At 36.0% G+C, this 25,132-nt stretch overlaps 1 protein-coding gene across 1 annotated transcript; it reads left to right on the forward strand.

Moving 5' to 3' along the window:
* The first annotated feature begins 2,552 nt into the window (after positions 1-2,552).
* Positions 2,553-3,241, forward strand: LOC116906077 (glyceraldehyde-3-phosphate dehydrogenase-like). The gene is given in 2 exon segments (XM_032909104.1): positions 2,553-2,703; positions 2,706-3,241. Coding segments are annotated over 2 exon segments (687 nt in total).
* Positions 3,242-25,132: the final 21,891 nt, after the last annotated feature.

Genomic DNA, 25,132 nt, shown 5'->3' on the forward strand with positions numbered 1-25,132 from the left:
CAATCCATCCTTCTGATTTCTTCTTCCTCTCTATATAATGAACTCTATGCTCATTCCCTGTCAACTGGTTTCTTGCTCTGCCTCTTGACATATAGTTGATTTATTTATTTATGTTTACACTAAACAGAAAACTCTTGGATTAAAGATGTGTGCTACAGCTGGGCCACATCACAACAACATATAAATAGATTTTGCCAGTAAACAACACAATCTCAGTGTTCATAGTGTAATCAATATCTTGCAACAGAAAAACTATTACCAATTGATGGCTACTAGAGGAGAAAGATTCACTTTTCTTTTAGGAGAATGGCCCGTTGTAGATTCCCAATGTCCCAGTAGATTCTCCATGTTTTGATGGATTATCCCACACCTGTGTGCACATACTAGCAGCATTAAATGGACTCCATGGGTTAAAACTAATAAGTAAATCATAAATAAATAAACAAACAAACAAATAAATAAATAAAAATAAATAAATAAATAAAAACTAGTTATAGTTTTTTGAGAGAAATGTGATGGGCATCTTGGAGGGAGTTAGAGCAGCTGGCAAAAACTGGATAAGATCAAGAAACAAAGTATAAATATATGAAAATTATAAAGAAATAATAAAAATAAAAATATAAAGGTCTCTAGGACACATCATAGTCAAGATGTTATAAATGCAAAGTAAAGGATGAATTCCAAATGCTGCTCAAAAAAAAGCATAATGTCCAAAAGAACAGGTTGTAAAATATATCAAACTTTGACAGTAAACAAATGGAAACCAAAAATGCTATACTTCGTAAAATTACCTTTCAGTGTTGATAGAGAAATGAGAATGTTTCTATACAAATACAAATTAGGGGAATTTAGAGCAACCAAGAATCAAGCTAGTACTAGAGAAAATTCTTTAAGTACTACACTAGTGGAATAAGGAAGACGTCTTTCTTCACAAGAGTACACAAAATATATACTCCATTAAGAATTAGGTGGACAAAGAAGACCCAGCTAAGAATTATCCGTATCTATCACAACAAAGAATCAAGCACACTAAATAAATATGAAAACAAAAATGGAATACCGACAATTCAGAAAAACAGATCATCATCTAACAAATTCTAAAGAAACATCAAACACTTTTCTATTATAACCTTAACTGTAAATGACCTCAACAAGTAAACATGAAGCAGACTAATACAAAAGATTAGATAACAAAACTCATTTATATTGTTGTCTCCAAGAAACACATTTAGCTTGCAAAGATATCTAATAAACTCTGTACAAAAAAGATAAAAAGCAATTTACCAAGCAGATGGGAGCCATAAGGTCAGCAGACATGGCTATGTCTGATAAAGAATATTCCAAACGAAAACTAAGGTGTGATAAATATGAATGGATAAATATTAATATTTGTTCATTAAGCTCATATTAATAAATAAAACAATTTCTCAAGAAGATAAAACAATTCAAATGTTTTTCCATCAAATATGTTATTCCTCAGTTTCATAGAGAAAACACTAAAGGGCATAAACTGCCATGTAGGTCCTGACACAAAAATAAATGAGACTTCATACTTGATAGGTTTTCCAAGCTAAAATAAACCAAGACAGTTCAGAACAAAATTATACCATTAGTCAATTTGGCTGAAGATATACCCAACATAGGAAATACACAAGTTTTTTAGGGGTACACCAAGACCTCTTTAAAACTGGTTATATAGAACACAAAACAAGCCTCAAAAATTAAAAACAAATGTATTTTGTGTGCTATCAGATCATAATAATATAAAAAAGTGTACATTAGAAAAGAAAAACTACAGAAACTTAAGAGAAAATACTTAGAGGGTAAAAAATACATTTTTGGATGAACAGGGAGTTATATAAGACATCAGAGAGTAAATTTAAAATTTCCTTGAGTCAAATAAAAATGAGAATGCCACCTACCAAAACATATAGCCAAGGTAGTTCTAAAAGGGATTTTTTAGCTATTATTATTCATATTAAACAAATCTGAGGGATCTCAAATAAACAACCTAATGAGGATATGTCAAACTCTCAAAAAAGAAAGAAATAACAACAACAAAAAAAAAAAAAACAAAAAACAAAAAACAAAAAAACCCCAACAACATTAACAAAAACAAAACAAGAAGACACTGTAGATTATAACAAGGGAGCCATAATAAGAACATGGTGTTGGGCTCTCTGCTCCTCCCTGTTCCAGAGACAGGCGCAACTTCTTGTGCAGTGCCTAATCGTCTCATAGACAAGATGGTGAAGGTCGGTGTGAACGGATTTGTCGGTATCGGGGGCCTGGTTACCAGGGCTGCCTTCTCTTGTGACAAAGTGGACATTGTTGCCATCAACGGCCCGTTCACTGACCTCAACTACATGGTCCACATGTTCCAGTATGACTCTACACACGGCAAGTTCAACGGTACAGTCAAGGCTGAGAATGGGAAGGTTGTCATCAACGAGAAGGTCATCACCATCTTCCAGGAGCGAGATCCCGCTAACATCAAATGGGGTGACGCTGGTGCTGAGTATGTCGTGGAGTCTACTGGCGTCTTCACCACCATGGAGAAGGCTGGGGCTCACCTGAAGAAGGGGCCAAAGGGTCATCATTCCCCCCTTCCGCTGATGCCCCATGTTTGTGATGGTGTGAACCACGAGAAATGTGACAACTCCCTCAAGATTGTCAGCAATGCATCCTGCACCACCAACTGCTTAGGCCCCTGGCCCAGGTCATCCATGACAACTTTGGCATCGTGGAAGGGCTCATGACCACAGTCCATGCCATCACTGCCACTCAGAAGACTGTGGATGGCCCCTCTGGAAAGCTGTGGCGTGATGGCCGTGGGGCAGCCCAGAACATCATCCCTGCATGCACTGGTGCTGCCAAGGCTGTGGGCAAGGTCATCCCAGAGCTGAACGGGAAGCTCACTGACATGGCCTTCAGTGTTCCTACCCCCAATGTATCCGTTGTGGATCTGACATGCCGTCTGGAGAAACCTGCCAAGTATGATGACATCAAGAAGGGGGTGAAGCAGGCGTCCGAGGGCCCACCAAAGGGCATCCTGGGCTACACTGAAGACCAGGTTGTCTCCTGCGACTTCAACAGCAACTCCCACTCTTCCACTTTTGATGTTGGGGCTGGCATTGCTCTCAACAACAACTTTGTGAAGCTTATTTCCTGGTATGACAATGAATATGGCTACAGAAACAGGGTGGTGAACCTCATGGCCTACATGGCCTCCAAGGAGTAAGAAACCCTGGACCCACCCACCCCAGCCCAACAAGGATACTGAGAGCAAGAGAGAGGCCTTCAGTTGCCAAGGAGTCCCCATCCCAACTCAGCCCCCAACACTGAGCATCTCCCTCACAATTCCATCGTAGACCCCATAATAACAGGAGGGGCCTAGGGAGCCCTCCCTTCTCTCTTGAATACCATCAATAAAGTTCCGCTGCACCCTCAAAAAAAAAAAAAAAAAAAAAAAAAAAAAAAAAAACCATGGTGTTGGGGAAGAGGAAGTAAAGTCCTAAACATGTATTTTAAGAAAATCTGTTTTAGAATTTTGTTATTAGAACTATTGAAAAGAAATAATAGAATTGAACATATTTCTTTTGAGTGATTTTAGGCTGAAAAGAGAAAGTTAATATTTCACATGTTTATTACTTTATAATACTTATAAAATATGTTGGCACATGCCATTTTTACTCTTACCAGTATTTTCTATAACGTAAATGTTTAGTGGTACTAATTGAACTGTTTTATATCATGTTGACAACAACCAACTACAATAAGTATTTCACCCCCCACCACCACACACACACACTCATAGGGCTTTCTAGTCTCTTTTACTTTTTATAATGCTATTTTTGACTTAGGCTAATTTGTTCAATTTGCTATTCCTTTGCAATCTTAACTTTATATCCTGAGTGATTTGATTACTTTAGCTATCCCACAGACTTACAATGCAAATAACAGCAGCTATTAAACAGTTTCTAGAAGATTAATTTTTTTCTACACAAGTGACATTTGTTACTTGAAGATCACAAATATTATATTACCCTTTAAGTTACTCCATCTGAGGTGATCAACAAGGTATATAAAAGACTAACCGGAGGGCACAGAGGCAGTATCCAAATTAACAAATTCAGAAATGAAAAGGAAGACATAACAACAGAAACTGCAGAAAAGAAAAAATTATCAGATCCTACTACAAAAGCCTATACTCAACCAAACTGGAAAATCTGGATGAAATGGAAAATTTCTAAACAGATCACAGGTACCAAAGCTAAATCAGGATCAGATGAATGATCTAAACATTCCCATAACCCCCTAGAGAATTAAAAGCAATCACTAACGGTCTCCCAACTGGACAAAACAAGTCAGGACCAGATTGGTTTAGTACCCAATTCTATCAGACCTTCAAAGAACACCTAATACCAATACTCTTCAAACTATTGTACAAAATAAAAACAGAGGGAACACTATCCAATTTGTTCTTTGAAGCCACAATTACACTTATACCTAAAGGACACAAAAACCCTACCAAGTAATGGAACTTCATGCCAATTCCCCTCATGAATATCAATACAAAAATACTCATAAAATTCTTATGAGCTGAATTCAAAAACACATCAAAATGTTCATTCACTATGAACAAGTAGGCAGGGATGCAGTGATGGTTCAATATATGAAAATCTATCAAAGTAGTCCACTATATAAACAACCTCAAAATACGTGATCAATTCATTAGAGGCTGAGAAAGCATTTGACAAGATTCAACACCCCTTCATGGTAAAAGTCTTGGAAAGATCAAGATTCAAGGTACATATTTAAGCAAGTAAAAGCAATACACAGCAAACTAGTAGCGAACATTAAACTACATGGAAAGAAACTTGCAAACCCACTAAAATTGGGGACTAGACAAGGCTAGCCACTCTCTCCCTGCCTATTCAATTTAGTACTCGAGGTCTAGCCAGAGCAATCAGACAAGAAAAGGAGATCAAAGGGATACAAATTGGAAAGGAAGAAGTCAAAATATCACCCTTCGCAGATGATATGATAGTATACATAAGGGACCCCAGAAGCTCCATCAGAGAATTACTAAGTCTGAAAAACGACTTCAGAAAGGTGGCTGGATATAAAATTAACTCAAACAAATCAATATCTTTCCTCTACTCAAAGGATAAACAGGCTGAAAAAGAAATTAGAGAAATGACACCCTTCACAATACTCCCAAATAATATAAAATACCTTGGCTTGACTCTAACCAAGCAAGTGAAAGATCTGTATGCTAAGAACTTCAAGTTGCTGAAGAAAGAAATTGAGAAAGATCTTGGAAAATGGAAAGATCTCTCATACTCATGGATTGGTGGGATTAAAATAATAAAAATGGTCATCTTACTGAAAGTAATCTACAGATTTAATGCAATTCCCATCAAAATTCTAACGCAATTCTTAGGAGAGTTAGAAACAGCAATCTGCAAGTTCATTTGGATAACAAAAACCTGGGATAGTGAAAACTATTCTCAACAATAAAAGAACTTCCGGGGAATTACCGTCCTTGACCTCAAGCTGTATTTCTGAGCAATCATAATAAAAACGTGCATGCTATTTGTGTAGAAACAGTCAGGTAGATCAATGGAATAGAACTGAAGACCAAAATGAACACACACACACCTATAGTCACTTTATCTTTGGCAAAGGAGCTAAAACCATCCAGTGTGAAAAAGAGAGCATTTTCAACAAATGGTGCTGGTTCAACTGGAAGTCAGCATGTAGAAGAATACAAATGACCCATTCTTATCTCCTTGTACAAAGCTTAAGTCCAAGTGTATCAAGAACCTCCACATAAAACCAAATACACTGAATCTAATGGAAAAGAAAGTAGGGAAGAGCCTCGAACACCTAACTACAAGGGAAATTTTCCTGAACAGAACACCAGTGGCCTATGCTTTAAGATCAGGAATTGACAAAGGGGCCCTCATAAAATTGTAAAGCTTTTGTAAGGGAAAGGACACTGTCAAAAGGACAAAATGGCAACCAACAGATTGGGAAAATATCTTTCCAATCCTACATCTCATAGAGGGCTAATATATGATATATACAAAGAACTCAAGAAGGTAGACTTCAAAGAATCAAAAAATCCTATTAAAAATAGGTACAGAGAGAAACAGAAAACTGAGCAATATCAAATGGCTAAGAAGCAGCTGCAGAAATAGTCAACATCCTTAGTCATCAGGGAAATGCAACTCAAAACAACCCTGAGCTTCTATTTCACACCAGTCAGAGTGGCTAAGATCAAAAACTCAAGTGACAGCTCATGCTAGAGAGGATGTGGAGAAAGAGGAAAACTCCATTTTTGGTGGGATTGCAACCTCGTAGGACCACTCTGGAAATCAGTTTGACAGTTTCTCAGAAAATTGGATTTTGTACTACTTGAGAATCCAGTTATACCACTTTTTGGCCTACACCCATAAGATGCTCAAACCTATAAAACATACACATGCTATGTTCATAGCAGCCTTATTTATAATAGCAAGAAGCTGGAAAGAACCCAGATGACCTTCAACAGAGGAATAGATACAGAAAATTTGGTATATTTACACAATGGAGTACTACTCAGCTATTTAAAAAATCACTTCATGAAATTCTTAGGCAAATGGATGCAACTAGAAAATATCATCCTGAGTGAGGTAACCCAAATACAAAAGAACACACATAGTATGTACTTACTGATAAGTGGATATTAGCCCCAAAGCCTGAAATACCCAAGAAACAATTCGCAGACCATATGAAGGTGAAGAAGAAGGAAAATCAAAATGTGCATGCTTCAGTACTTCTTAAAGGGGGGAACAAAATACTAATGGGAAGCAATACAGGGATAAAATGTGGAACAGAGACTAAAGGAAAGGCCATCAAGAGAGTGCCCCATTTGGGGATCTGTCTCATACGCAGCCACCAAACCCAGTGACTATTACTGATATCAAGAAGTGCTTGCTATTAGGAACCTGATACTGTCTCCTGATAGTCTCTTGTAGAGTCTTACTGATAAAGATGAAGATGCTTGTAGCTAACCTTTGGACTGACCATGGGGACCACAATGGAGGAGTTAGAGAAAGGACTGAAGGAGCTGAAGGTGTTTGCAACCCACAGTAAGAATAACAATATCAACCAAGTAGACTTGCCAGAGTTCCCAGGGACTAAAGTAAACCAGCAACCAAAGAGTACTCATGGAGATACCCATGGCTCAGTCGAATGTATAGCAAAGGATGGCATTGTCGGCATCAATAGGAAGGGAAGCCTTTGGTCCTGTGAAGACATGTTTTCCCATTGTAGAAGAATACCAGGGTTTTGAGGTGGGAATGGGAGCATTTTCATAGAAGCAGAGGGAGGGGGGAGGGCAGAGGAGAGGAAGGGAATGACATTTGAAATGTAAATACATAAAATATCCAACAAAATACTGGTTTAATCACAGAAAAGAAAAAAAATACTCTTTGATAGGTTTAAAATGTTAGCAACTGGCAATGCACATGCATGATGTGTACACATGAGCATTTGAGTGGGTGCTCCAGTGTTGTGATTTTGTTAGAATTTTGCCTTGCTTTTCTAATCACCATCTAAGCTAAGATAACTAATGCTATTTAATTCAGTTATAAGAAAAAGATACAAAGTAGAAAATTTGACATGAAATGCTATTCTTTCAGCCAAGTACTTTTTCCTTGTGAATGATTCAGTGGCTAGTTTTGAAAGAGTCTTAAATACTATGAAAATACCATTATGAAAATGAGTTTATACTCTCTGATAAACCATGCAATATAAATTAATAGTTATATAAAATAGGAACCAAAGAGTGAAACATATTATCCGCCTAAGTTTGCAGACTAGATCAAACTGTCTAATCTACTTTAGACAGAACAGGACAAAAGGAAGAAAGAAAATATGTAGACAGGTAATTATGAAAGGAGGGTTGGGAAAAAACAAAGAAATAATGAAAGAAGGAAGGAAGGAAAATGAAAGAAACAAAAGAAGGAAGGAACTAATGCTTTGCAAAGATGCAGAAATGTTTAGTATACATAAACCAGAGTAAGAAATCAAACAACTAGGATCCTTGCTAAACCTGAGAATTGAGAAACATTAGCATCTTCCTTGGCACAACATGGTTTTCAAATCTATATGACATCGCTTGGCTCCATTTTTAGTCAGCATAATTTTGGCTTCTATTCTTGTGTGGATAACAGCCAAATTCAACTGTCTTCTATGTCCAATCCTAGCATCTTTGTTCAGTTCTTCGACTGAGAGTCTATTTTAAATAGCCTGAAACGTTACTGTAAAGAAAGATTTTCCTGTGCAATTTGAGGTACCTTTGTTAAATCATATAGTTATCATCTGAAGCTTTGTTTCCAGTTCAGTGGTTTGAAGAGTGTAGCTTTCTTTCTATCACTTGCTTCAAGATTTCCATGCCTGCTTTCACCAGAAATTGCTTTGATTAATATAATTCTCTTTATGCTATGATTTCTTTTGCTAGTCACTGCCCTCTTTGATGAGTGAAAAATGCAGGTGTGAGGTTTCTCAGAAAGGCTAAGCTTGAGATCAATGTGTGCATTCCCATTTTACCTACAGCAAACTGCCTTAAAAGCTGATATTTTACATTGTATTCACAAAAATCCAAGGTTTTTTTTTTTTTTTTTTTTTAAGATTCTGGACTAATCGCCAACGTATCTATCATGCAACCTTCTGATATTTGAAGATTGGTTTCTGAGGCAAAATTTGCATCAGACTCTGGCAGGTGAATTCAAGAAATGATGGGTGGTAGGGCAGAGCAGTCGATCCCTTTCTGAAAGTATGTTGTTCTGTGACTCCAGCTACCCACAACAGTACCTAATATAGACCCATGGTGGTACTGTCATCAAAAGACACTCATGTCCCGCTAAACAGTATTAGTCAATTTCCAGTGTAGTTAACCTTCATAGTATCTGATGGTTGCCAGTCACTGTCCTGAGCTATTCTGTCACAGGATCAGTTAATTCACTCATTAACTTGTCTTCTCTGTAGAATTTTTGGTTTGGGTTTTAGTTTATGAAACGGGGTCTCCCTGTGGGTCCCTGGATGGACTGGTACTCACTGCGAAGACCAAGCTGGTTTGGAAATCACAGAGATCCAACTGTTTTTCTCTCCTTAATGCTGGAATTAAAATAGTGTGCCACCAGCCACTATACCTGGTCTTCTAAAAATATTTTCAGTATTTTATGCATCAGTGAATAGATCTCAGGTGAGGAAACATCACTTCCTAGCTAAATATAAGTAAAGAGATTTTAAGTTTAATTACTTTATCCTGATATGTTCGGAACATTGCTTGGGAGAGTTATTAAATCATCTAGTTATATACTAATCATATGCAAACAAACAAACAAAACTACTATTTAGACGACTTCCACGAAAGTTTTCCCGTAATGGGCCTGTACTCAGAAAATTCGGTATTGATTGATACCTGAGATATTTGGAATCCATTGAGGGGTAAAAAACTTTGAATCCTTTACATTTTATTCATTCATGGTATATAAAAATATTTTTATCTTTTCTACTTATAAATTAGATTTTATGGCCAAGTGTTTTACTTTGAATATTTTTACTCCAGAAAGAAAATTGAATAGATATAAACTATAAACCATGGCAATGAATTGAATTATACTTGAACTGTAATTAAATCTGACTACTGATGTTTAAAAATAAAAAAGACATGCAAATTGGTATGCCTACTTAAATCAAATAATCATAAATAAAATAACAAGATCAATTTCTAGCAATATTTTGTGATTACTTGTCATAATGCTAACTCATCTTCAAGTTGCCACTATGACTGTATCACAAAGTGTATTTACATTTTGGAATATGCTCCAAGTAAGTATAAGACTCTAAAGTAGTAACAAGAACTAAAATAAATTGCTATTTCTATACCTGTGTGCTTTCTGAAAAGTACAGGTTTTGGCTTTAGCTTTCCATTTATGTTTTGGCTATGGAGTGATAAGGTTGATATTGGAATCATTTTGTCAACCTTACACATGAGCCTTTATCCCATTTATACATACATCCACTCACATTCTGGAAGATGCTTTGGAAGACTTAATTTATACGGTCTTTGTGTAAAAAAGATAATACTGCAGGACACAGATATAATATGTAAGTTCTAGGCCTAGCAGAGAAAATGCCCAGTTTCTGTACGGCTTAATTTCCTTGTCATACTTGATGCCCCAGACAAATAAAACAATAGAAAGAAACAAAAGACTATGTTCAAAGACAATGGACACAAGCCCAACAATTGCTCTGACCTTATTGGTTCCTGTATGTGAATTTTTTGCAAAACCATAACAATCAATTTAAATGGATCAGTTTACAAAGGGTCATCTTCAGGTAAATGGTTTGTTTAGCTTTGATACAGCATATGATCCTAGAACAGAATGGCCCCTATGTTATCTCTTTCCTCATAAGTGCAGAGCTGTTGTAATTGACACACCTGTACTTAGAAGCCAGCCTAGATGAATGCCACAAACTATGTGATGAAATAATGAGACACTTTAGTGTGATACTGCTATATATAGTCAAGCTTTTGTTATACTGACTTAATATAAATATTACTGTTCTCAATGATATGCAAACCAAAGACATTATAAGCAAACATTTCTTTGGAACACATATTTGGAATCAATAAAATGGCTCAGTGGTAAAAAGTGCTTTCTACTAATCTTGATAGCCTAGCTGTGATTCATAGAACACACATGACAGGAGAGAAACACCTTAGAACTTCTTTTCTGTAAAGGGCATAGCACACATACCAAGGACTTTAGAGACTTTGCAGTTGCCCTTCATTCTAATTTCTCTGTCTCTTGCTTCTCTGTGCGGTACAACAGTAATTCTGCTCCATTCATATTAGTATACTGTCTATCAATCTTCAACATACAGATCACCTGGGTTTAGTGAAAATTCATATTCTAAATTCACAATTCTGGGGATGTCCGGTGAGGCTCCATTCTAACATTCTCCATGATGCTGCCCACATGTGGTCTGAAGGTAACATTTTGAATTGTAAAGAATTAAATTTTCTGTCTCTCTTTTTTAGAGGCAGTACGCTTCTTGAGGACAGAGACTGCTGCTTGCTAACCTCTGGATACAATGTATCAGATAGTAAATATGAGACACTTGCATGAAGCCTTTAGCAAGCCATTTCCTAACTCTTCACTCACTTCCCCTGGAAAAATGTGATATTGACTTTCTATAGTTGCTAGATAAGAATTCCAAAAGGAAAATATATTGATATGTAAAATTACATAATAAATATAGATAAAATATATTAACCATATAATTATATATGTGTGTAATATGCATATATATGCATGTGTTTTCAATGTATTCCTCAACACATTGTAAAGCATATTACAATGAAAAGTAGACATTATGTATGTATGTCTGTGGACACACATACATATAAGCACATGTATGCACATGAACATGGAGGCCAGAAGTGAAGGTCACATATCTTCCTTGTTATAGAGAGAAGAAAGATACAGGCAACATGGTGCAGACTTAATAAGTACGCCGTATGAAATGGAGTATACCTCAGTGGTAAAGCACTTGTCTTCCAAAGCTCTGGCTTTGATGATCAGGACTGAAAATTAATCTATATTCCATTGTATTTTTTTGAAATATGAATTGATTCCAATGACCACAGAACAAAAATTGTAAAATTATTGAATGTACTGTAAGTAATCTACTGTCTTGCTTTAAATCCAAAAAGAAAAAAAAACAAAACAAAAAATCAAGCCAGTATTAACCATTTTAAAAATCAAAGAACTCAAAATCTTGTGTGTCAGCTGTGTGTGTGTGTGTGTGTGTGTTTGTGTGCATACGTGTGTGTACATGGAGGCCAGAGGTAAATGTCACATGTCTTTTTCAATGATTTCTAAATTAATTTTGGAAGGTTTCTTAATAGAACTCACTAGCTCATCTAGATTGACTGTACAGCAAACCCCAGAAATCCTCTGGTTTCTGCCTCACCAGCACTGGATTAACAGACCTCTGATGCCTTTATTTCTGTGCAGTATCTGAGGATTTAGCTCAGCTCTTCATGATTGGCAACTACTTTATATACTTAGCCATTTTCTCACCCTCTCTTTTGTATTCTTGACTTTTTTTTTAACTCATATGTCCTTTTCTTTTCCGTCATTCTTTCCTTCTCTCTGTCTTGTCCAAAAGAAAGGAACTGTGGAGAATAGGGGCTCTGATTTAAAATTTTAAAAAAGATAGGAGAAACTAAAATTCTAGAGAGTAACAAATGCCATTTTCCTTAATCTGTTGGTATGGATATGTGTCTAAGTATGAAGCTAAATTGTTTCTATCAGAATGTTTTCTGAAGCACTAAGCACTTACAGATGCTGAAGGTGGGGGACGGCAGATCATATGTACCGTTGAGTACTCTGACAGCATGAAAAAATATCCTGGCTTCTGGATGCTTTATCTTAATGTACCTATAAATGCCATACTGTATTATAGCTTCTTTCTGCTTAAAATGTTTCCCACTGGTGTACAGGGAAGCTCTGTCTGCTTTCTTATGATTTCCTCATTGGGTCTCTCTCCTCAATCATTGGAACAATTTATACTTCAGAATAAGCCCCAACTACTGCCTGTGGCAGATTTTGCTGTACATTTTTGCATTGCTAATTGCCCTCAATCCACTATCTTTACTGAGTAAGATTCTGTAGTATAAATAATAACAAAATGTTTATCAGTGTCATGGCCATTTCATGTTTTGAAACTTTGAGGACTAATATCACATTTGGAATAGCACCTATAATCAATTATAAACATAGCAGAAATGGCATCTACCAACGTGCACTATAATGTTATCAATATCTTAATTTTCAATATTTAATGATAAGCAGGTGGCAATAAATATCCATTTTGTTTGTATGATACTCACTATATTTTTATTTTTAATTAATCTAAATTTTGTGTGCTGTACATTAGCTAATGAGACTATGCACAGTTCCAATTAGAATTACATTAAGATCAATTTCTAGAATTTCACAAGACAACCTCTCAAAAATATAGTAATTATGCTCTTAGGAAAAAGATACTGCAAGTGGGAACGGTTTGATTTATATCAAAATAAACTAAATATTTCAAACACTATTTTTAACATAGCTTCAGAGGCATACAATGGCATTTAATTTCCAGGAAATTCAATACTATAGAAATCCAAAAAGAAAAAAAGAAAAAGAGATGGTCGTTTTAAATCACAAGCTCCAAGCCACTACCTTGTCCTGCAGTATATCTGAATAGGTTTACTCTTTAAAGACACTCTTCACTTAGTAGCCGCATAGTACTTATATGGAAGGTAATAGTCGAGCATTTACTTGAGTATTCAGAAGGAGAATAAACAATGTTTATGACGTGGCTACCGTATGAATGTCATTTTATACACATATTGCAGAAGTTTGCTTGAAATATGGAAAATCATCATAAACTGTAAGGAAAATGATTTTATCTTCGCAATGTTTAAGAAAAACGAATGTTGTTCTCAAGGATATAAAGTTGGGAGGGGGAAGTGGAGGGGTTCCAGGAGGAGTTGGAGAGGAGATTGGGGTGAATATCATTAAAATATGTTGCATAAAAGCATGGAGTTCTCAAGGGATAACTAAGACCTATATACAGTAAAATAAAGGTTATAATAAAAATAGTATATAGTATAAAATTTTAATGAAACAAATTGTAGTGAAATATTTGATGATTTGATAGGGATACCATAAACTATACTAGTAATAGTAACCACATTGATGGAGAAAATTTCAAACTTATCTGGAAGAAAATGGATTAAGCAGTCTGTCCCATTGCAGCCCTTTATGCTAAGAAATGCACCAAGAGACAATTTACCATGTAAAAAGAACATTTAAAAAATTGTTTAAATTGAACAAATATTGAAATGGCAAAAGAAACCTGGTTTTAAACTATTCACAAGGCCTTAGATTTTATAAGCAATTAAAAGGTTCTTCTTAGTGGATTTTCCTCCTTTGTTGAGAATATTTGTTTAGTCTTAAATTTAGCATCGTTTTAAGAATGTGGGTCAGAAGCAGCATCTCTGTGGGCCTCCAAATTCCTTCTGTCAATTAATATTTGTTTCATAATTTTTCTCTGTGTATATTTTGTATACTATGCTTGTATACATTCAGTCTAGTGTAAAATTGGACTCTAAGATTTAAAATGAAAAAAAAAGGTAGTATGAGCTTTAAAGGGAAAGTTGTTTTTATTATTTAGCTTTAATAAATGACTTTTTATTCATTAAAACCCCCATGGCTATTACTGACCACATGCTACAGAGGTACACGTGCTCTCTCACTTAAGTTCCTCTCCTTGCCAACGAACGCCCACAGCTGTTTGGCTCATTGGTAAGCAGGGAAGGCAATCTCTTTTGCAGATCATTTTAGCATATGAGACATATTGACATGAATATAACATATGTGCTACAGCAATACTATTCTGCTAACATTACAGCGAGATGCAACATAAAATCTTAAATTACGCATTTCTGCATGTGCTTGACTCTTGTTTACTGTATCTGATCCAAAAATAAAGAGGACTTTTTTCTTTTGTGAAGGTACATTTCTAATATATTTTGCATTTAAAAATAATTAAAAATATAATGAATAAAACACGATATTATCTTACTACTGCTCCAAAATCTTAAGGTAGCAGCAACGACAATCCTAGTTGAGTAGGATTTTAGATTTCTCGGGCATACATCCAGAAAGAGGGCATTGACTGGCACCGATTTATCAAACACAGAAAGCAAGGAGACGCCATGCTTATTGGAAAACAAGGCAAAGGTTTGGTGCTCTCACAAAAGCATATTTAGAGATGAGTTTATCCTTTAAAAAAAAAGACAAATAATTTTCCCTTTCTCAAGTGGAATTCCATGATTATTGGTTAATTTTTATTTATAATTAAAAAGGCGTAACAATAAGATTAAATTATGGTGTCTTTTTCTTTTTATATCATCATTATTTAACATTTTATATTGGCAGAAATAAAAACTTTCTGCTGAAATATTTTACATGCGTCTTTTGCATTCTGTATTTTGCATACACGTGAGAATCCTCAATATCTTTACTAAAACAGTGTTATCATTCAACTGGATATTCACTACAATATAGTTTTCACAACACAGTGTCTATACAAACTTCCACAGCATGTTTCTTCATTACTGCAGTACTCTACAGAAGACTTAGTCTAGAGCAGAAGTGACTCTTGGGTTGCTCACACCCTACAAGTCAGAAGCAAATATCAATGACACACTTCAGACACCCGCTGGATGAGAACTCAACGTTGGACTCCTATTATTTCATCTGCATTTGGAATTTCAGGTTAAGATTTGTGTTTTCATTAGATTGAGGTAACTATTATTTTATGCTTTGTATATAATGATAATCTTACTTGTCCAATCTAATTTAAGTTAAAAATCATAATATACACTGCAATCTGACCCATGCAAGGAGAAGGTGTGAGAAACAGAAACTAACTTAGCTCCTGGTTCCCTGGGGTCTTGAGGGAAAGAGGAATGTACATACCAAAGACTGAATGGAAATGCTAAGACGCTGAATAGTCTACAATATGCTACAAAACCTCTCTTGGTATTTATAGGAGATATGGAGACGAAGTTTGGAGCAGAGACTGAAGGAAAGGCCATTCAGAACCTGCCCCACCTGGGGATCCATCCCATATACATACAACCACCAAACCCAGACAATACTGCTGATGCCAAGAAGTGCATGCTGACAGGAGCCTGATATAGCTGTCTCCTGAGAGGCTGTGGCAGAGCATGACAAATACAGAGGCGAATGCTCGCCGCCAACCATTGAACCAAGAACAGGGTCCCCATTGGAGGAGTTAGAGAAAGAATTGAAAGACCTGAAGGGGCTTGCAACCCCATAAGAACAATGTCAACCAATCAGAGCTTCCAGAAACTAAACCACTACCCAAAGACTATACATGGACTGACCCATGTCTCCAGCTGTATATGTAGCAGAGGATGGACTTGTTGGGCACCAATGGTTGGAGAAGCCCTTGGTCCTGCTAAGTTTGGACCCCCACCCCAGCCAGTGTAGGGCAATGTCATGGCAGGGAGGTGGGAAGGGGTGGTTGTTTGGGTAGGGGAAAGGTGATAACACTTGAAATGTAAATAAAAATTGCAATAAAAAAGTTGATTTGATGTGATTTTTCTCCTCTCTCCTTTATTATTTTGTTTTCTATTTCTTCTCCTTCCCCTCTCTTCCCTTTTCTCTCTTATTCGCTCTCTCTTCTCTCTTTCTTTCTCTATCCTCTCTCTCTTTCTCTCACTCTTCCCCCTCTACTCCTCAATCAGTTCCCCCCACTTTGTTGCTACTAAAAATGGTGAAGTACTGTCTGGCTTCCTGACTATATATTACAGGTATGCAGATCTTCAGGAAATATCAGTTCTTCAGATTCCAGTCATGCTAAATATCACATAGACTTTGCCTTCCTTGGAGTAGTCTTGACAAAAAATAAAATCTGAGAAATAAATGAAAAAAAAAACAAAAACAAAAACATACTATCTCTGTTGTGGGACTGATTTTTTTTTTGCAGTCAGAGAGAGAGGGAGACAGAGAGAGAGACGTGGAAAGACGGAGAGACGGGGGGAAGAGAGAGGAGGGAGAGAGGGAGAAAGGTGGGGGGCTAAGATTCTTCTAGCAAATCCCTGTGATTTCTGTAAGGATCCTCTTTCAGCTTGTAAGGTCTCAAAAGCATTCAGTAGGGTTTTACTGAATTGCTGAGACACATCTTTTTGGGGTCCTGATGGGCCCAAGAATTATCTTTATGGGTTTGCAACACCATAGGAATAACAACGGTATCAACCAATCAGAGCTCCCAGGGACTAAACCACCAACCAATGAGTACACATGGAGGAAACCATGACTCCAGGCACATTTCTACTAGAGGATGGCATTGTCCAGCATCAACAGGAGGAAAAGGCCTCGATCCTGGGAATGCTCATTTTTCTAATGTGGGGTAATGCCAGGGTTTTGAGGTTGGAGTGGGGGGCGGAAGTAGGAGCATCTTCATAGAAGCAGGGGGAGGTGGGAGCAGGTATGGGAGAGGGGAGAAAGGGGATAACATTTGAAATGTAAATACATAAAATGTCTAAGAAAAATAAAATTTAAAATAGAATTATCTTTACAGTGAATCTGTTTAAAGAGATTCACTGAAACCCTCTTTTCAATCATGTGAACAACAGGATTCTTCCCCAAAAGGATCGATGCAAAGTAATTGGATAATTTATTTTGGGGCAGAATTGAAATAGCGACTTCACCTCAGCTTCAATCAGGAGCTCCACAACTTTCAACCAGCTATTTGCTGCTCAGTGGAGCTGTACCCTTGCTAAAGAGCCTCTGGTGCCATTACACAATTTTGTGCTGGGTAAAAGTAGAGACCCCAATGTTTGGGCAATTCTGTAATCTACCTAGAGTCTCTGGTTTGCTTGGAGGAAAGATCTTTGTTACTCTTACAGTGAAGTGGCCTTAATGAAACTCTATTGCTGGTGGCTAAAGGACTTCCTGTGTCTAGTTACAACTAGAGGAGGAGGTTAACTGAGACCCTTTTCACTATGCCCAGGGGAAACATTGTTAGCTCCACGAGATTTGGTTTCTGGAAGTTTACATTTGCACAGATTTCATACTGTGATATCCATTTCCAGTGGGATGAAAGGAAAAACTCTTTTTTTAAAATTGATACAATAATTCTCACATGAACAATACTTTATGTGATAGGCACAACTAATCTAAAGATAAGTATTTCAAGAGAAAGGAACATGTCATTTCAGGCTTATGGGGTAAAGCATAAAAACCTGAGAACACTGAAAACTTAGATGAATGTGTATCATATCTACCCATTCATAACTAATAAATACAACAAAGTTAATCTCACTGTCAGTAAGAGATGGGTCAGAAGAAAGGAGCATGTACTACTCCTGAGGAGAAGTTGAGTTTCCCAACACCTATGTCAAGCAGCTTACAAATGCCTGTAACTTCAGCTCCAAGAGGTCCGATTCCTCTGTCCCATGTAGCTACGCAACTCATGTGTACACAAACATGCACACACGTACATAATATGCCCACACTATTAAAGATAATGAGAATGTCTTAAAAATAAGATGATCAGTGGAGAGAAATCATCCTAATGAACCCGGTTGAAGTTGCTTTGCAGTCTTATCAACCAATGGAAATCATGTCTGCCTGCTTCCGTCTGAACACATACATGGGTGCCGTGGCTCACACAGTCAGATACCCCCTCACATTCATCTTCAAAGTATTTAAAGGTTCATGTAAGAAACAGTGATGTCAAATACGTGGATCTGATTCTTATTTTATGCTATTACCCTGTTTCACTGTTTTTTTGTTTCCCACTGAGCTATGGTATTTTGTGTGAGTATACCTGCATATATTATTCCAATTTTAATCTAGAGATACTGATTTTATTAGGACAAAGTTAACTTCAATTTAGTCTCGTGTGAATGAATCCTTTGGGTTTTGCATGAACAACTGTTTGGTATTTTTTTAATTAGAACAAGAGAGGCAATTTTATACTTCATCCTGCCAGATCTTAGTAAAATATTCTGAATAGCACTATATAAATATGCATATTTGTGTGCTCATATATAACTAGTGAACACCATTATATTTATATGTCCATCTATAGATATATGCAACACAGAGAATTTATTGTGCTATATAGTCTTTATTAGCAAACACCTATGAAGTATTCTAGTTTTCAAACATTGGCTTTAATTTGGCCATTTAGTCTCCAATGTGAATGGGAAGTGATTTTTCTCCCACCCGTAAATACCAAGTATACTTATGAATTTTTCTGTGTTATCCTTAGTTCTATACTTTATGTGAAATTTTGATATGCTAATCGTAATTTTGATATATTAATCATATATTCATAACATGCCACATTGCATTATTCAAAAACATGAAGATAGACACAAGAAATAGGCCATGTCTGAGAGTCTAGTAGAGACACACATGTTTCTGTTGAAACCATAGTTCTACACCACCACTCACAGGCCCCCCTTGGATCAGGAGGTCTTTGATGTTCTGTGTTTGCCTTACCGAAGTAAACACTAAAGAGAACAGATTCACAGAATTTAGTGATATGCTTTTATGTATTTTCCAAAGATGCAAATTCTGGCTTTCTATTTCAGCACGCTAGCAAAAAGGCTTGTTTTCAAAGTTCCACTTATCTGGACTGCCTGCCCATCTCTAACATTTTGACTTATTCAACTCAAACAACGAGTCAAAACTCAAGAAACAATTGTGGATGCAATTAAATTCGATATGCCAGTCTTACATTAAGGTCAGAACAGAAATGAAAATTAGAGAAAGTGCCAAATTTGACTGATCATTGAAATGATAATAAAACCTCTGATTTTAAGTTTAACTGGTGTGTAGTAATTTAAACCTCAAACTCTTATAGACATAATGTTTTGAAATATTGAAATGATTCTTTTCTTTTTAGTAAAATAGAAATTATTAGGCAAGTATAAATTCTCTTTTTTCTTACACATCTAACTTTGGCTGTATAAATACTCTTCGGATTTGCTCCTGACCATTCTCAGATTAGGTCCCTTTACCATATATATTAACCTAAGTCAAACATCTATGCCAATTACTTGCTTTCCATAATCTTATGCTGTCAAGGGCAAATATTCTTTTTTTTTTACTATATATATATATATATATATATATGTTGCTTTAATTATTAATCTTTGGGTTATTATTGAGGCCACTTTCTTATTTTTTTATTTTTTTAAATTTTTTTATCTTTATTAACTTGAGTATTTCTTATTTACATTTCGATTGTTATTCCCCTTTCCCATTCTCGGTTTCCAGGCCGACATCCCCCTAACCCCTCCCCATCCCCTTCTATATAGGTGTTCCGCTCCCCATCCTCCCCCCATTACCGCCCTCCCCCCAACAATCATGTTCACTAGAGGTTCAGTCTTGGCAGGACCAAGGGCTTCCCCTTCCACTGGTGCTCTTACTAGGCTATTCATTGCTACCTATGAGGTTGGAGCACAGGGTCAGTCCATGTATAGTCGTTGGGTAGTGGCTTAGTCCCTGGAAGCTCTGGTTGCTTGGCATTGTTGTTCATATGGGGTCTCAAGCTCCTTCAAGCTCTTCCAGTCCTTTCTCTGATTCCTTCAAAGGGGGTCCCGTTCTCTCTTCAGTGGTTTGCTGCTTGCATTCGCCTATGTATTTGCTGTATTCTGGGTGTGTCTCTCAGGAGAGATCTACATCTGGTTCCTGTCGGCCTGCACTTCTTTGCTTCATCCATCTTATCTAATTGGGTGGCTGTATATGTATGGGCCACATGTGGGGCAGGCTCTGAATGGGTGTTCCTTCTGCCTCTGTTCTAAACTTTGCCTCCCTAGTCCCTCCCAAGGGTATTCTTGTTCCCCTTTTAAAGAAGGAGTGAAGCATTCACATTTTGGTCATCCTTCTTGAGTTTCATGTGTTCTGTACATCTAAGGTAATTTAAGTATTTGGGCTAATAGCCACTTATCAATGAGTGCATACCATGTGGGTTTTCCTGTGATTGGGTTACCTCACTCAGGATGATATTTTCTAGTTCCATCCATTTGCCTATGAATTTCATAAAGTCATTGTTTTTGATAGCTGAGTAATATTCCATTGTGTAGATGTACCACATTTTCTGTATCTATTCCTCTGTTGAAGGGCATCTGGGTTCTTTCCAGCTTCTGGCTATTATAAATAAGGCTGCTATGAACATAGTAGAGCACGTGTCTTTGTTATATGTTGGGGCATCTTTTGGGTATAAATGGCAAACTTTCTTATAATAACTCTTTCTTACTGTTATTGAATGGATCTTTTAATTCTTCCTACCCTTTCTATTTATCCTATCACTAAATTTCTTTCACATATCTAACAAGTTTTCTATATTGTATCAGTGAACATACCTAAGTCTTTAGATATTATTTTCTGACATGTATTCAAATCACGTTATTTTGCATAGACTAGTTATCCCACCAAAAATGCAAAGGAGGGCTCTACGACGTATATATGCATATGTATGCTCATATATATCATACAAGCTCATATATGTATTAGGTCTGTTTTAGGACATTGAAGAGCTACCAAAACAGATAATTGAGAGCAAAGACACACTTTTTACATAGTTATTTCTTCTGTTTGAAACATTCTTCAGTAGAGGGCAGGGGTAAAGCTCACAAAACTTGCAGGAAAATTAAGGCCTTCTTAGAAAGTTACAAAATTAGAAAGTTAACCCCCAACACACACACACACACACACACACACACACACACACACACACACACACACACTCACACAGTTAGAAAGGCAGTATACAATCAGAGGAAGAGGATGGCATTTACTCTAGCTGTTTCAGTCAACTGCAATTACACAAATCTTAAGAGTCTTCATCCATGGTGGGGTAGGACTTCTGTGATAAAGTTACCTGTGAGTTTCACTTAATCTGTATGTACTCTTCACCCACACTGCTATGAGTAAAGTGGTTATAAACATTCCTTGGATTACCAAGCTAACATTGGATTTATCTTGTCTTTGATCTGTTATTTCCCATCCATATCTTAGGTGACTCGGAAGTCACAGAACAATCTTGGAGCAAAAGAAAACCCTGCAAGAGGAGCCCAGTGTGAATGTGGATTGCTCCTTGATGAACTTGTCAGTAATGGAAAAAATAGAGAAGAATGTGATAAAAATACATCATATCAAATTCTCAAAGAATTAAAAAAACATTATTTTTAAAAAGATTTTCAGAGATATTAAAACATCATAGCTACTAGGTTATTGCAGAGTAGAGGACAAAAGAGAAACATTCTAAGGAGAAAATATCCAATCAAACAATAAAATGAAAAATTTCAAATACAGAAAACACTTTTGAGAATTAATAAGATTTTTCTGAGATGAGAACAAGGAATAACACATATTCTAATGTGCACAACTGCTACCTAAGAAGTGCGTGCAAGTGAGCGAGCTTGAGTTTTGCATTCTTTAAGGAGCTTTTATGTTTAATTATGAGGTACTTTATATTTGTGAGGTAGGTGAAAACTTTCCCCTCCAAAATCACGGTACAATGGTTCTTCCTTTATTGTTAAACGTGTAAAGTATAAATACTTGAAGTATCAAAGATATTAAAGAAAGTAAATGGCCAAGCTGTGAACAGAAGAAAAATTTCCAAAACTTTAGAATGGTTTTGAGACTAAAAGGGATGAAAATCAAGTCAAGATGATCAACCTCAAGATGGATAAATGCAAAGAAAATCACACTTCAATGAATCATAGTCCACTGTAAAGGTAGAGAATACTTAAAAGTATCCAGAGATTATGAGTTCTCACAATCAGATACCAAGATGAGGTCATATTCAGAGACATGACAGTATGGCAAATCACTTATTCTCAGTAGTTACAATAAATGTGATTGGATATTGAAATGGTAATCACTTCTGAAAGTATCAATGTAGAATCATGTTAGTGGACTATGCTCTTCAAAAAAGAGGCCAAATGAAGTAATTATATGAGCTTAGCAGATTCACATTGAAGAAATACAGAAAGAAGTGCCATGGGCCTATACTCTCAAGGGCCTTTAGAAAGAAATACCAAACAGCAAAAGAAGGTAAAATGAACACAGACCACTTGGGACAAACAGGCAATCAATAGCCAAGTACTGGGTTCAACCCGAGTAATCAGCAGTGAGACAACCCCAGTAATAGTCATAATCACTAGACTAGATTTCAAAGAAAACCACATAGACCATAAGAGAAACATATATTAAATATAAAGATACATAAATATTCATAGATAAAAATGTAAAGAGGAGATGCTGTATAAGCTCCAAATAAAAGTCTAGCTGTGTCTATGTTATAGACAAAAATAGGTCTTACTATAATTGGTCTTGATAAAAATAGAGAAAAATGCCAGCTCATGGGAATTTGTAGTTTTAAAATTCTCTCTCTCTCTCTCTCTCTCTCTCTCTCTCTCTCTCTCTCTCCCTCCCTCCCAACAACCTATCTTGGCATCCATTCATATAAATAAAAAGCCTGATAATCCAACATCGATTGTCAAAGTAATAATCAATATTAAAACTTCTAAAGTCCAAGATCATTTTTGATGAGGGTTCTTGGGTTTGGGCGTGGGTATCTTTTCCTACACAAAAATCCTCTTCTTCATGCCCTACCCTCCTGTATCTCCATGTCTTTGTTCTTCTTACTCAAGCTCCAGATATATATACATATATATGTATATATATGTAAATATATTTAAAATATATGTACAGGGACCCAGAAGCATAATGAAATTTGATGTGTTTGTTTTGTTGGTCATGATTGATCCTATTATATTAATTATCTGTAAAGAACTTGTTTGGAAACTTGGTGATGTCAAAATTATGTCTTTCATATATCAAAGCACTTACATTCAATTAAAAAAAACAGCTAATTGATGAAACAGTCGGAAGTTCCTAGTATATTTTGTTATTTCTATAAAATCTACTTTTAAACTTTTTTCTATTAAGGCTTAAAAATCTCTCATTTTGTATAAATTTATTATAATCAAACAACACAGGGACTACATTCTTATAGTAGGTATAAATTGGTTATATTGATTGTCATTTAAACATTCAGAAATCAGAATGGGCATATAATAAACTTACAAGAAACATGTGTGATTTTATTTACTTGCAAGTAATAGTCATTCACTGCAATCTGACAATATTAATTACTTTATGTTTTCCATTCATTTTCACTAAGCATAGAAATCACAATGAAATTTTAATCAGTATTAACAATGATGTTCTCCCATAGTTGTTTTATATTTTCTGTATCCCTTGTGTCTCCTTGTCTCTATTCAATAGGTAAAGTCTTATCTTGAAACAAGCATAAGAGCCAAAAAATTTTAAAAAGGAAATGGAATTCTTCTATTGTGAATATGAGATTAAATTCATTATCTGTTTGTATGTTTTTGAAGCTGAACACATCAGATTTTACTCCCAAGCTAATACCCAGGCCGCAAGCTTATCATCTAGGTTCAGTCTTCTTCCTATTTCAGAATTTCACCCTTGAAACCTTTCGCTAACGTTGATTCTGAGTATTACTTTTTAAGTGCTTATTTTACTTAATTCCCTCATTAGTTTATTATTTATTGTAGGATCCTTTAGCTTTTGTTTCCCAAGTGACTAAGTGTGCACAGTTGAGAACAGAACTGCCTTCTTCATTTCTTACTCTCACTCCCTCTGAAACTTCAAATTTAGCAAGGTCGTTTCCTTAATTCTATAAGAAAATCACAAGTGTTCAATGCAGTTCTAGACTTTTCTACCTGCTACAGAACTTCTATGCAGTTCTGTAAAATTGCCTTTCTAGTCAGTGACCGAAAGGCAAATTTACCTTTGGAATCTTTGCCTTGATTTTCCCAAAATCCTACTCCAGCTCAAAACTCAAACTCAGGTGTGTCATAAAATCCAAGGTGACAGCTGTCTAGCTATTTTTCTGGTTGTACCCTTTTACAGCTACAAAAAAAAATGCCTACTAGAATTTTATTTCAAAGTAAATTGTTTTAAAGGCTAGTACAAAAGATGTACCTAATGAGAGAAAATCAGTGGTCCAAAATCTGAGTAATGGTAAATCTTAAAGCTTGTTCAGAAAGGTAAATAATGAGTATGATCACAAGAAAGGCTTATCATCAATGTATAATAATCTATTCATTTTTCTCTAACATATGCTTTTGCACAGTGAACACTAAAGCGTTTTTTCTTATTTCACATTACTGAGAGTCAATCACTCTGTATTAACTATTCATAGCCCTCATGATACAATGCACCACTATTAATTGAGTGTGATGTTTAACTTGAGAAGAAAACCTGCTTGCCCATTCTTCTTTCATTTTTGGATTACTGTCAATTATGACCCAGTTATCCTTAAATTTTCAGCGAATTCAAGTAGTTATGGCTTGTATTTTATTCATAAATTAAGTAAAAGAGCTACTTTATATTGTATAGTTAGTGTTTTCCTTAATATTTATTAGTAT

The sequence above is a fragment of the Rattus rattus genome, chromosome 7 (assembly GCF_011064425.1).
Source record: "Rattus rattus isolate New Zealand chromosome 7, Rrattus_CSIRO_v1, whole genome shotgun sequence".
NCBI classification, from domain to species: domain Eukaryota; kingdom Metazoa; phylum Chordata; class Mammalia; order Rodentia; family Muridae; genus Rattus; species Rattus rattus.